This window comes from Suricata suricatta, chromosome 5 (assembly GCF_006229205.1).
Source record: "Suricata suricatta isolate VVHF042 chromosome 5, meerkat_22Aug2017_6uvM2_HiC, whole genome shotgun sequence".
Classification (NCBI taxonomy): domain Eukaryota; kingdom Metazoa; phylum Chordata; class Mammalia; order Carnivora; family Herpestidae; genus Suricata; species Suricata suricatta.
Genome location: NC_043704.1, coordinates 128,218,504 through 128,233,101, shown reverse-complemented (window position 1 = coordinate 128,233,101; position 14,598 = coordinate 128,218,504). Strand labels below are relative to the sequence as shown.

At 39.0% G+C, this 14,598-nt stretch overlaps 1 protein-coding gene across 4 annotated transcripts in view; it reads right to left on the bottom strand.

Annotated features, from left to right (window-relative positions):
- Positions 1–14,598, bottom strand: part of CPNE4 (copine 4) — a 436,822-nt gene that overhangs the window by 112,487 nt on the left and 309,737 nt on the right. For all 4 annotated transcript variants that reach the window (XM_029940289.1, XM_029940290.1, XM_029940292.1 and 1 more), the window contains one exon: positions 2,968–3,039. In XM_029940289.1, the coding sequence (XP_029796149.1) occupies positions 2,968–3,039 (72 nt within the window). The remainder of the gene's footprint in view (positions 1–2,967; positions 3,040–14,598) is intronic.

Below are 14,598 nucleotides of genomic sequence, written 5' to 3'. Positions count from 1 at the left end.
TGTATGTCCTCTTTGGAGAACTGTTTGTGCATGTACTCTGCCCATTTTTAATTGGGTTATTTGTGTTTGGGGTGTTGAGTTGTATAAGTTCTTTATATATTTTAGATACTAACCCTTTATCAGAGATGTCATTTGCAAATATCTTCTCCAATTCATTAACTGTCTTTTAGTTTTGTTGATCATTTCCTTTGCTGTGCAGAAGCATTTTATTTTGATGTAGTCTCAATAGTTTACTTTTGCTTTTGTTTCCCTTGCCTCAGGAAAAATATCTAGAAAAAAGGTGCTATGTTCAATATTGGGGAAATTACTGCTTATGCTCTTTTAGGATTTTTATAGTTTTAGGTCTTACATTTAGGTCCTTAATCTATTTTGAATTTATTTTTCTGTATGGGATAAGCCGGTGATCCAGTTTCATTCTTTTGTATGTAGCCTTCCAATTTCCCCAACAAAGAGGCTATCTTTTTCTCATTGTACGTTCTCTCTTCCTTTGTCAAAATCAATTAACCATATAAACGTAGATATATCTCTGGTCTTTCTATTCTATTCCATTGCTCCATGTACCTATTTTTAAGCCAATACTATACTGTTTTGATTACTAAAGCTTTGTAGTATAACTTGAAATCTGGAATTGTGATACCTCCACCTTTGTCTTTCTTTCTCAAGATTTTTTTGACTATTTGGGGTCTTCTGTGGTTCCCTATGACTTTTAGGGTTGTTTATGCTAGTTCTGTGAGAAATATTGGTATTTTGATGGGATTGCATTGAATATGCTCATTGCTTTAGGTAGTATAGACATTTTAACAATATTTTTTCTTTCAATTCATGAGCATGGCATATCTTTCCACTCATTTGTGTCCTTTTTAATTTCTTTCATCAATGTTTCATAGTTCAGAGTACAGGTTTTTCACCTCCTTGGCTAAGTTTATTACTAGGTATTTTATTATCTTTGGTGCAAATCTAAATGAGATTGCTTTCTTAATTTCTCTTTCTGTTGTTTCATTATATACAAAATAAAAACTGCCATGGATTTCTGTACATTAATTTTGTATCCTGCAACCTTATTAAATTCATTGATCAGTTCTAGTAGCTTTTTGGTGGAATGTTTAGGGTTTTCTTTATATAGTATCATGTCATCTGTAAAAAGTGAAAGTTTTACTTCTTCCTCACCAAAGTGGATTCCTTTTATTCATTCTTCTTGTCTGACTGCTGTGGCTAGGACTTCCAGTGCTATGTTAAATAACAGTGGTGAGAGTGGACACGCCTGTTGGATTGTACTGTTCATGATTCTAAAGTGTCCTTCTTTGTCCTTTGTCACAGCCTTGTTTTAAAATCTATTTTTCCAGTATAAATATTGCTTCTCTGACTTTCATCTTACTTCCATTTGCATGATAAATGTTTTCCCTATCCCTTCACTTTGAGTCTGTATGTGTCTTTAGGTATGAAATAAATCTCTTGTAGGCAGCATATAGATAGGTCTCTCTCTCTCTTTTAAAATCTGTTCTATCACCCTATGTCTTTTGATTGGAGTATTTAGTACATCGACATTCCTAGTGATTATTGCCATTTTGTTACGTATTGTATGGTAGTTTCTGTGGTTCCTCTCTATTCCTTTATTCTCTTATTCTTTATTTCATGATTAGTTGGCTTTTTCTAGTAAAATACTTGGATTCCTTACCTTTATTTTTGCATATCTACTACTGTTTTTTGATTTGTGGTTGCCATTCAGTTTACATATAACATCTTCTGCTTATAGCAGTCTATAGCAAGCTGAAGGACACTTAATTTTGACCTCATTCTTTACTTCTTTCCCCTCCACATTTCACATATTTGGTATCATATTTTACATCCTCTTATTTTGTGCTTTTCCTGACTAATTTTTATAGACATACTTAATTTTTTGGTTTTTCTTACTCTTACTTATGGGTTTTATTTTCCACTCACAGAATCCCCCTTAACATTTCTTGTAGGGCTGGTTTCGTGGTCATGAATTCTTTTCATTTTTATTGAAATATCTGGGAAACTCTTTATCTCTCCTATTCTGAATGGTAGCCTGGCAGGATAGCGCATTCTTGGCTGCAAGTTCTTCCCTTTCAGCACTTTGAATATATCATGCTACTCCCTTCTGCCCTACAATGTTTCTCCTGAAAAATCAGCTGGTAGCTTATGGTGTTTCTTTTGTATGTAACTGTCTTCTTTTCTCTTGTAACCTTTAAAATTCTTCCTTTATCCTTATTTTTTTCCATTTTAATTACTATGTGTCTTGGTACGGACCTCCTTTGGCTGAGTTTGTTGGGTGTCTCTGTGCCTCCTGAATCTGTTTCTCCCCAGATTCATAGCCACATGTAAATAGTGAACACTTGATATATGACTAGTGTGAGTAATGCATGGATATTTTCTTTTATTTAATTTTGAATAGCTTTATTTAAGTTTAAATAACCTCATGTGGTTAATGGCTACTAAAAACGATAATACAAATCCAAGCTATTACATTAGAGAGGAGAGCTAAATGCTGGGTTTGCTGGTCTTTAGACAACAAATCTAACCTTGGACTAATTGTTATTAGAGCAGATTTTTAATTCTCAAAAAAAAAAAAAGAGAGAGAAAAGTAGGAATAGGTAGTTTGATCATTTGAAAACCCCAGACAAATCTATATTCTTAATGTTCTTGACAACTTCATTTTTGTCCTTCACTAAAACCTATATATTAACTGGAGAAGTGCTTAATAAAAGTGAATGGCCTGACTTTCAAATCATTTTCCTATTCCTTTGCCCTAGGATAGAAGGGTCAAAATCGTATTGGCAAGAAGGATAAATAGCAAAAAAGGAACAAGAAGGACGGGGGTGACTTGGATAGCTGGGCAGTTGTGGCATCAACTCCCAATAGTCAGAGTCTGCTTCTCACCGCCAGGGTTGGAGCAGCCAGCGCCGCCTAAGCGCCTAGAGAGACAGCTGCTAAGGGCCGGCTTACCGTGATGGAGGACTTCCCTGCTGTGTTCCCATGCTTCAACAAGGATTTAGACAGTTTTCTCTGGGAAACAATCTGCACAGAAGAAAACAGAAGGTGGAGATATTAGTTATGTAAATGTTTGTCTACTTTTTAATTTTTCCTTTACAAAATTCTTTATCCACAACTCTATTTGCAATTATAACACTATGTCTATTTATTTTCTAAGGTTTTTCCATGCACCTCTCCTAAATACACGTTCTTTCTTTCTTTCTTCTTATGGCATGTGATGTCAGAGAGTGAGAACATGAGAAATCACATATGATTCTGTTAATTTGGAGGTGGCATAATTGTTACTGAAACGTTTACAACAAAGTTAGATAGAAAATGTTGGATATGTACATTAGGATAAAGCAGATAAAGTTTCAGAATGATCTCAATTTAGCGTTAAAATCGCCGTGAGAAGTGGGGGATGGCTTATGGGGAGGAAAAGAAACTCAAGGTCTAAATATACACCTTCTGTACCTATAATCTCTAGAGTTCTGTTTTTAATATATTCTTTAATTTTTTAATGTTTTATTTATTTTTGATACAGAGAGAACCAGAGCATGAGAAGGGGAGGGGCAGAGAGAGAAGGACACAGAACCGGAAGCAGGCTCCAGGCTCTGAGCTAGCTGTCAGCACAGAGCCTGATGCGGGGCTCGAACCCAGGAACGTGAGATCTGACCTGAGCTGAAGTCGGAGGCTTAACCGACTGAGCCACCCAGGCGCCCCTGTTTTTAATATATTCTTTAGGGAGCTCTAAAGTCAGTCATTAGAAAAATGATGCCCAGACAACCACCAGGAGTCATTGGAGTCCTCTTCATAATTCAGTGTCAATGTACAACATGCAATGACAACTAAAGTTGCCATTAAATTAGGAGCTACTTTTAGCAGAACTTGCCACATCCCCCCTCTTACTTCCATTTTTTTGGAGAAAAAAAAAGTATGGTAAGGCATTGAAGCTCTGACAGTTATGGAACCCATGATTACCAAAGGAGAAAAGGTTTAAAAGAATCAGATGAAAGCTGTGCTCTTGCTAAGGGAGAACAAAGTCATACCTTGTGGTAGGCAGCTCTATCTACGGCTCCCAACAGTCCTATTCATGCCATTGTGCAATTCTCCTTGAGTGTGGGATAGATCTAATAACTTGCTTCTAATGAATAGAATACCACAAAAGTGATGGAGTATCCCTTCTGAGATTAGGTTATAAAAAGAATGTGACTTCCTTCTTGATCATCATCTTTTATTCTTCTCTCTCAGAGCCCTTGCGCTGGGGAGAGCAAGTTACTATGTTGTGAGTAGCCCTACAGATAGCCCATGTGGCAAAGAATTGGTGTTTCCAGCCAACAGCTGGTAAGAACCAGATGCCTGCAAACAGGCCCATGATGAGCTTGAAGCAGGTCCTCCCCAAAGTCAGGGCTTGAGATAACTGCAAATTGACAGCAGCCTTGTGAGAGACCCTGATCCAGAGGACAAGCCACACTCTCCCGATTCTGTGAGATCATTAATGCTTGTTTCAGCTGTCAAGTTCAGGGATAAATTTTTTATGTAGCAACAGGGAACAATATACATATACATTTTATTTATAGACCAGGAAAGCAGATCACTGTAAAAAGCTGAGAGACAAATCCATTCTCTGACATCCTTACATATTTTCGTCTCTGTCTTAGAGCAATGAAAATACTGAGGGTGCTAGTGCTAAATGAAAAAAAAAAAATCATAGAACTTTCCTAAGCCAAGCAGATTTAAAGATCCTGATTCTTGGGGCTCCTGGGTGGTTTAGTCAGTTAAGCATCTGACTCTTGATTTTGCCTCAGATCATTATCTTGTGGTTCATGGGTTTGAGCCCCACAGTGGGCTCTATGCTAACACCGTGGAGCCTCCTTGGGATTCTTTCTCTCCTCCTCTCTCTTTCTGCCCTCCCCTGCTCATGCTCTCTCTCTCTGTCTCAAAATAAATAAATAAAATTTAAAAAAAGGATCCTGATTCTCAATTGACTATGATCTAAAGAGGAAAGAGTATTTCTTTAAGAAATCACCTGGTGATTGATGGTGATGGTGATGATGATGGTGATGACAACAACAATGATGACCACAATGGGAACTCCCATTTAAGGAGTACACATTCCCAAAATATTTACCCTTCATTGTGTTCAGGTTTGGGGCAGAAAACAGATTGGAGTATGTTGAAGAAGAGAGGAAGAGAGAAGGAAATGAGGCAAACACACGAAGGCAACTCTTTCAATAAACTTGGTGATGAAGTGAGGCAGAGAGATAGAATAGAATCTGAAGGAAATGAGAAATTGATTAAGGTTTCTGTTTTAGTGGTCACTTTATTGCAAATTTTATATGCTTACAAATTTGGGATTGTTAATTTCCTTTTATACATGGGGAAAATTGGACACGGAGAGTTTAAGTAATTTTTCCAAGGCCACGGCACTTAGAGTTAGTGTGGTAGGGATTTGAACATGGGTCTGACTTCAGACACTGGTATCTAGCTGTAGCTGGTAAGTAAACTCATGGAACAGATTCAGAAAATGTTCACTCCTGGATTTGCACTATATGTGTTTGCTTTTAAGCCTTTGATCTCATGTTTGTGAGCTTAACCCTCAATATGTAAACATGAAGAAAACTGTAAAGAAATAATCAAGTTAAACCTTAATGATGTAATCTAAAGATATCAGCCTTGGTTAAGGGAAGTGTAGCATAATGATTAAGAACATAGGTTGTTTTTTTTTAATTCACAGCTATTAATAAAATGACATGAAAAAAATTTCAGATAAAGAATTGACATTCCTTCTTATAGTTACTTCTAATTCTAAATTCCTCATCTTTTTCACTCTATTTATAAGAAGGTTCCAGTGGTTCTTGTCCTGTAGCCAAAATCATTATCCCTTCTGTCCTTGCCATTCACAGATTATCATTTGCTTTACAAAAGCGACCATTTCCTAGAAAAATATAGATATCATTCTTGAACTTGAGATGAACCAAAACACAGATTAAACACAGGAAACAAGCAGCAAAAGGACATTAGGAAGACTTTATAGTTTCTCTTCAAGGGGGTTTTCAGCAAGGAGGAAGAGTGAAAACACGTGAATAAATGACAAAACAGGGGTCACTGGTAAGTGGCAGCCAGGCCAACATCTGACTAAAGAAAGGCAACATCTTGTTCACCAAATAAATTTAGCCTCAGAAATACTTCTGTCCATCGTCATTGTTTCATTCACATTGGTGTCCTAGCCCTATGGCTCCAAGTGACCCCAACCACCCTCTCAGCATTATAATAATTCACCCAGTGGGTTACCAGGTGTGGGTATGGATACACTGTCTTTACATACTGTGTCTTCCAAGATCCACATTTTCATTCCTCAAGTGAGACCAAGGTAGACTTATCTCACAAGAACTTGGTTGGTCACATTCTTTTCCCTCACTCTTTTCTAGAAATGCCAACATTCTCATTTGTTCTGTATAAAGAAAATGCTACTATGTTATAGCTTTTACCTTTTGCAAGGTAAGCTGTGTCCTTGGAAATATTCCTTCTTAATAAGTGGGCATTTGGGTATACAAATGGCTAATCAAACAAGCAATCACACAAACCTAATTTTACAGCCCTCAGGCCTCTGTCTCAGCTCCAAAGAATGAGTAATACTTAGGGTTTCAAACCTTTCATTATAATAATGATCAACAAACAATGATGTTGCCATTCTTAGGACGCTGGGCAAAAGTGGTAGGGATATTCCCCTGAGTCAGTGTTCTATAGAGAAAAGCCTATTTGTTGCACATCTCACTTCTCATGTAGGTTTTCTTGCAGCTGAAGCAACTGCATCCGGCTCAGAAAGGCTTAAGTCTTGTCAGAGGACATTTGAGGCCAAAAAACAGCCAACTCTGCCTGGCAAGAGGAGCACTTGTTAGAAGTCCTCTAATTTAAGTAAAATGCTTGGTAGAGAATTTAAAGCAATGATCATAAGGATTACTCACTGGATTTGAGAAAAAAATGGAAGACATGAGTGAGATCCTTAACAAAGAGCTAAAGAATAACACAGCAGAGATAAAAGACTCAATAAATGAAATGAGAAACATGCTTGATGGAATGAACAAGATGACTGAAGAAGCAGAGGAATGAATTAGTGACCTAAAACAGAGAGTAATGGAAAGTATTCAGGCTGAACAAAAGAGAGAAAAGAATTATTAAAAACAACTACTACAAAGAATAGACTTAGAGAACTCAGTAACTCCATCAAACACAATATCATTCATATTCTACAAGTCCCAAAAGAAGAAGAGAGTGAAAAGGGGGCAGAAAATTTATTTGAAGAAACAATAGCTGAAAACTTTTTTTAAATTTATTTTATTTTATTAAAAATTTTTTTAAATGTTTTATTTATTTTTGAGACAGAGCATGAGCAGGGAGGGGCAGAGAGAGAGGGAGGAACAGAATCGAAAGACAGGCTCCAGGCTCTGAGCTGTCAGCACAGAGCCCGATGCGGGGCTCAAACCCATGAACGTGAGATCATGACCTGAGCCAAAGTCAGACACTTAACTGACTGAACCACCCAGGTGCCCCAGAAACTTTCTTAATCTGAGAAAGGAAGCAGATCTCCAGATCCAGGAGGCACAGAGAACTTCCATAAAAATAAACAAAAGCAGACCCACACCAATACATATATGGTAATTAAATTTGAAAAATATAGTGAGAAGGAAAAATATGTAAAAGCAACAAGACAAAAGAAGTCAGTAACTTATCAGGGAAAACCCATAAGGCTAGCAGGATTTTCCAATAGAAATTTGGTAGGCCAGAAGAAAGTGGCAATGACATATTCAAATTGCTGAAAAAGGATCTGTAGCCAAGAATACTCTATCCAGCAAGGCTATCGGGAGAGATAAAGTGTTTCCCAGAAAAACAAAAACTAAAGAAGTTCATGACCATTAAACCGGCAATGCAAGAAACATTAGCGGAGACTCTTTTTGTTTTTAAGTTTTTCTATTTATTTTGAGAGAGACAGTGATAGTGCAAGATGGGGAGGGGCAGAGAGGAGGAGGGGGAGGAGGAGGGGGAGGAGGAGGAGGAGGAGGAGGAGGAGGAGGAGGAGAGAGAGAGAGAGAGAGAGAGAGAGTGTCCCAAGCAGGCCCTGCACTGTCAGCTAAAACCAATAGTCAGTCCCTTAAATGACTGAGCCACCTAGGTGCCCCTAGAGGGAACACTTTGAGCAGAAAGGAGAGAACACAAGTGACAATATAAAGGTAGGAAACACAAAAGCAGTAAAAATAAATATTTCTGTAAAAAAATAAGTCAAGGAACTCACAAAAAAGTATATAAAACATGTAATATATCTAAAATGTGGGGAGGAGAGGAAGAATGGTTTGAAACTTAAATGACCATCAACATAATATAGACTATTATTTGCAGAAAAGCTTATATACAAGCATAATGGCAACCATGTATCAAAAACCACTAGTAAGTATGCAAAGAATAAAGAGAAAGAAATCCAAGTATATCACTAAAGAAAATCAGCAAAACATAAAAAAGAGAAAGACATGAAAGGATCAGAGTAAATCTTGAGAAATGATCACAAAACAGCTGATAAAATGGCAATAAATACATATTTATCAGTGATTACCTTGAACGTAAATGGACTAAACACTCCAATAAAAAAACACAGGGTTATAGAATGAATAAAAAAACCAAGACCCATCTATATACTGTCTACAAGAGACAGTTAATTTTGGACCTAAAGGCAGAAGTCCTCTAATTGGATTCTTTTCTACCCTACAATGGGGTCATAATTACAATCCTTGCCACTCAACAAAATGGTGTAGCATAGACGGAGAAAATAGAAGTCGAAATACTCTTTTTAGCAAAGTTGGACCAGAGGGACATCAGTGCCATGCATGGTATGCATTTACAGATGAATCAGGGGAAAAAACACTTCTTTCCCTGTGAAGTGGACAATATTCTAACACCATAGGTCCTCATATTTCAGGAAAGTCCAGTTTCATTTGGATGCATGGGAACAAAGCCAGGAGAATAAAAAATGCTTTGGCCAATATTTCAACAAGTGTATATTCAGTGGAAATTTCCTTCAAAGCCTTTCAAAACAGTCATTCTGGGACCAGACCTTTTTTTTTTTTGGTATTTGAATGATTTATTTATTTTTCATATAGTTTATTGTCAAGTTGGTTTCCATATAATACCCAGTGCCTTTCCCCACAAGTGCTCTTCTCCATGACCATCATCCTTCTTCCCCCTTCTCCCTCACCCTTCAGCCCTCAGTTCATTTTCAAAAGTCTCTCATGATTTGCCTCCCTCCCTCTCCCTGACTTTTTCCTCTTCCCCTCCCCATGGTCCTCTCTTAGGTTTCTCCTGTTAGACCTATGAGTGAAAACATATGGTATCTGTCCTTTTCCACCTGACTTATTTCACTTAGCATAACACTCTCGAGGTCCATCCACTTTCCTACAAATGGCCAGATTTCATTCTTTCTCATTGCCATGTAATACTCCATTGTATATATAAACCACATCTTCTTGATCCATTCATCAGTTGATGGACATTTATGTTCTTTCTATGATTTGGCTCTTGTTGAAAGTGCCGTTATGAACATTGGGGTACATGTGCCCCTATGCATCAGCATTTCTGTATCCCTTGGGTAAATCCCCAGCAGTGGCACTGCTGACATTCATATGGGAATTCTACTGACAGTTTTTTGAGGAACCTCCACACCGTTTTCCAGAGTGGCTATACCAGTTTACATTACCATCAACAGTGTAGGAGGGTGCCTGTTTCTCCACACCCTTGGCAGCATCTATAGTCTCTAGATTTGTCCATTTTAGCTACCCTGACTGGCGTGAGGTGGTATCTCAGTGAGGTTTTGATTTGTATTTCCCTGATAAGGAGTGATGCTGAGCATCGTTTCATGTGTCTGTTGGTCATCTGGATGTCCTCTTTGGAGAAGAGACTATTCATGTCTTCTGCCCATTTCTTCACTGGATTATTCATTTTTCAGGTGTGGAGTTTGGTGATTTCCTTGAAGATTTTGGATAGGAGCTCTTTATCCAATATGTCATCCTCAAAGGGGGAAAACTGAGAGCTTTCCCCCTGAGATCAGGAACATGACGGAGGTGTCCACCCTGACCACTGTTGTTTAACATAGTGCTGGAAGTCCCTGCATCAGCAATCAGACAACAAAAGGAAATAAAAGGCATCAGAATTGGCAAAGATGAAGTCAAACATTCACTTTTCACAGATGACATGATACTCTGCATGGAAAACCCAACCAACTTTACCAGAAGACTTCTAGAACTGATCCATGAATTCAGCAAAGTCGCAGGGTACAAAATCAACATACAGAAATCGGTTGCATTTCTATAAACCAATAATGAAGCAAGAGAAAGAGAAATCAAGAAACTGATCCCATTCACAATTGCACAAAAAACCATAAAATACCTAGGAATAAACCTAACCAAAGATGTAAAAGATCAGTATGATGGAAACTACAGAAAACTTATGAAAGAAATTGAAGAAGACACAAAGAAATGGAAAAACATTCCATGTTCATGGGTCGGAAGAATAAACATTGTGAAAATGTCATTATTACCAAAAGCAATATACACAGTCAATGCAATCCCCATCAAAGTTGCACCAGCGTTCTTCTCAAAGCTAGAAAAAACAATCCTAAAATTTGTATGGAACCACAAAAGACCTCAAATAGCCAAAGTAATATTGAAGAAGAAAACCAAAACGGGAGGCATCACAATCCCAGACTTTAGCCTCTACTACAAAGCTGTCATCATCAAGACAGTATGTTATTGGCACAACAACAGACACATAGACCAATGGAACAGAATAGAGAGCCCAGAACTGGTCCCACAAGTATGGCCAATTAATCTTTGACAAAGCAGGAAAGAGTATCCAATGGAAAAAAGACAGCCTCTTTAGCAAGTGGGTGCTGGGAGAAATGGATAGCAACATTCAGAAGAATGAAACTAGACATTCTCTTACACCGTACACAAAAATAAACTCAAAATGGATGAAGGACCTGAATGTGAGACAGGAAACCATCAAAACCCTAGAGGAGGAAGCAGGAAACAGCCTCCTTGACCTCACCGGCAGCAATTTCCTACTTGACACATCCCCAAAGGCAAGGGAATCAAGAACCAAAATACACTATTCAGACCTCATCAAGATAAAAAGCTTCTGCACTGCAAAGGAAACAATCAAGAAAACTAATAGGCAACCGAGGGAATGGGATAGTCACTTTTTATGACACTGCTTCTATTGATAATATCTTCAGATTCTTTTTTGAGATTGCTTTAAGACTCTGTTGTAACAAAAAAAAAAAAAACATTCACTGAACAACTTCTCTGTGCCAGGCACTGTTCTGAGGCTGTAGTGGTGAACCAATGAGAAACTTCTTTAATATTTGGCCAGTCAAATATTGACCTCTCTGGTCTGAATCAGAAACAATTATCCTCAACTCATGTATCAGAGAACTTTAATTTCTTAAATGGTAAGTATAAACTGCATGAAAAACTGTGGAAATAAGTCTGGAAATCACAGGATCAAAAAAAGGTTGATAGTTCAACTGTAGGACATCAACAAAGCTTTCACTGTGCATCTTCGTAAGTACAACTATGTAAGAAGCCTTCCTTACACTTGTTGGGCTCTGGAACCTTTTGTCAAGGAGCGTCTTCAGTTCTGCAAACTAGCGATCACCACCATCACCACCACCACTCTAGAGAACAGGCAAGGTTTCCTGATGGCAAACTGAGGCAGAGAGAGGAAGACTTGCCCAGGTCCCTCAGGCTTTACTACTGCAGGGCTAATGGGACTCCCAACAGCCAGCATTGGCATCTCATTGCCTAAAGGCTTTCTCTGGTATCCAAGCCTGTTCTCTACTGGTGCAGTAGGCTGAAAGCAGGGAGAATTACCATCCTTGGTGGTGGATATCAACAAATGGCTTTGGTACATAAGTCCCCCAATTTTTTTGCCCCAGGGATGGGGATGACTCTGCAGTGTTTGTGCTACACAGGTATCCAACTTTCTCTGGTGGGAAGAAGTGCTAGTAGTTCCAGTGGTGATTTGTTAGACAATGCGCCCTTTATTGGTTATTTTCCCTTTCCTGTCTCACTTATCCACTCATCCACTCCCCTTTTGGTTTTTCCTTCCTGTCCTCCAATAATCTAAGTACTCTCCAGTCCTTATCTGCTTCTGGGAAAAACAACAACTTTTACTCTCTGCCAGATAATGTGTTGAGAGCTTCACATATCTTATCTCATTTGCTCTCATTTAATTATCAACACTCTCTCTTTCCCCAAAGCAACTAGACCTAGGGAAGCAGGGCTTGGAGAAAGTAAGGAGTTTATCTAAGGTCAAATAACATCCTGGACTAAACTGTGTCCTCCAAAAACTCACCTGTTCAAGCCCTAAACTACAAAGTGCCTGTATTTGGAGGTAGGGACTTTAAAGAGGTAATTAAGGTTAAATGAGGGTGGAGCCCAAGTCCAGTAGCACTGGTGTCCTTATAGGAAGGGGAAGATATATCAGAGAGCTTTGTCTCTCTGCATATGTGCACAGAAGAAAGGCTATGTGAGGACATGGTGAGCACAGCTGCCTGCAAGTCAGCAAGAGGCGCCTCCCCACAAACCAAAATGCTGTCATGTTGATCTCGGAATTCCAGCCTCCAGAACTATGATACAATAAATCTGTGTTGTTTCAGCCACCAGACTGTGGTATTCAGTTATGGCAGCCCTAAAAGGCTAATACATATAACCTATAAGAGTTGAAGCCAGGATTCATTCCTTCATTGAATAAATATGTATTGAATATTATGTGATGGGTATTGAAAATATAGTGAAGACACAAGCAGGAAGGGGTGCTGGGAGCCACGCCAGCCTTGCTGGATGACACGGTCACAGTAAGGAAATGGTAGGTAGCACGGCTCCTGCCACAGGTGCCGGAAGCTGGCATCTCCTTCTGTTAACTCATTGCTCATGTAAAATTAAGCCCGTTGCTATTGATTAAGCCTCAGAATGTTCCAAATCAGACCGATATTCCCCAGAAACCTCATGGGAGGAAGCATATTCCCACCTCTATGAAGAGGAAGTTAAGGCACTGCAGATGTTTGTCGGAAAGGCTCTTCTATTGAGCTTCACAAACTTAAGACATGAAAATGAAGGGGGTTAAAAGATAATGTTTACCTGGCCCAGAGAGAAAGCCTAACTTAGGAAATAGAAACAAACAAGAGCCAGGCATAAGTTACTGGGCATACATATGCTAATTTGGTGCCCATTGTGAGGATAGGTAAGAGTAGTTACAACTTAAACTCATATGCAAAGGCCAGCTCTTCTAGGGCACCTATGGGGCTTACACCTTCAACATCAAAGAACAAGGTTGACAAAAGGTTTACTTACTAACCATCAAGAATGTATTCTTCCTCTTGTGAGCCAAATAGAATGCCTCCTAGCCCTGTCTATGACTGAGTTTTAGCATCATTGTTTTAAGATGTGTTTGCTATCTGCTTCTCACTGAAAACATCCTGCTAGCTTCTTAGTTGTAAGATTTACTACCAGTCCAAACAAATGTGTATGTTATCTGCTTTTCACTGAGGATATCCTGTTATCCTGTGATGTGTAAGTTACCTCATTGTAATTAGAATAGTTCTGAAGAAATGCCTCTGTAAGACCTGTTTTTGCACCCTTTTAAAAGCATCTTTATCACTGAGAATTATTTGCAAAAATTCCACCTTTTGATGTCATAAGTCTATAAATAAAGGCCCAAGACCTGGCGAGACAGGAGATAGGAGATGATAAGGAGAAATATAGAGGATAAGACGATGTCAGGCTGGACGAAGAAAGAAACTGCGTGAATGTCTCTTCATTGTTCTTGTCCACCACTACCCCTTCAGGGAGCCCTGGACCAGCCAGAGCAGGCCTCCGGCAAAGGGGCACTCCCCTCCCACACAATACATAGGCCACATTCCAACTCTGTATCTAGAAGCAACGCCATGCCTTGAAGGAAGACTGGACTGATCCATTAGGTCAGGTAGGGCATTTCTGAAGAAACTACTTCTGACCTGAGGCTTCTGGAAGAGATCCGAAGAGTCAAAGAGGGGAGGGATGATGCTCTGAGTGAAGGGAACTATAGGTAAAAAAGGGCATAAGTGAGTATGAGGAGCTGGGTGAGTATGAAGACAGAAAGAAGACCTTTAATTTATCCCTAGAAACTAGGCTTTTGGTGGCACTGTACTCAGACATCAGGAGCTTTAGCAATGTTGGTGGTGGTGGGCTGAAAAATGACCCCCCCCAAAAGATATTCATACCCTAATCCCTAAAACCTCTGTATTATTACCTTATATGGCAAAACGTCTTTGCAGCTGTAATTAGTAAGGATCTTAAAATGGGGGGATTATCCTGGATTATTTGAGCTGACCCAAAATGCAATTCTAGTGTCCTTATAAGAGAGAATCAGTGTGTGCAGGAAATATGAGAACACACACTTAGAACAGAAAAAAACGTGGAGATAGAGCAGAGATAGATCTGAAGGCACTGGACATTTGGAGTGATGTGGCCACAGGCTAAGGAACTGATGGGCAACAGAGGCTGGAAGGGGCAAGGA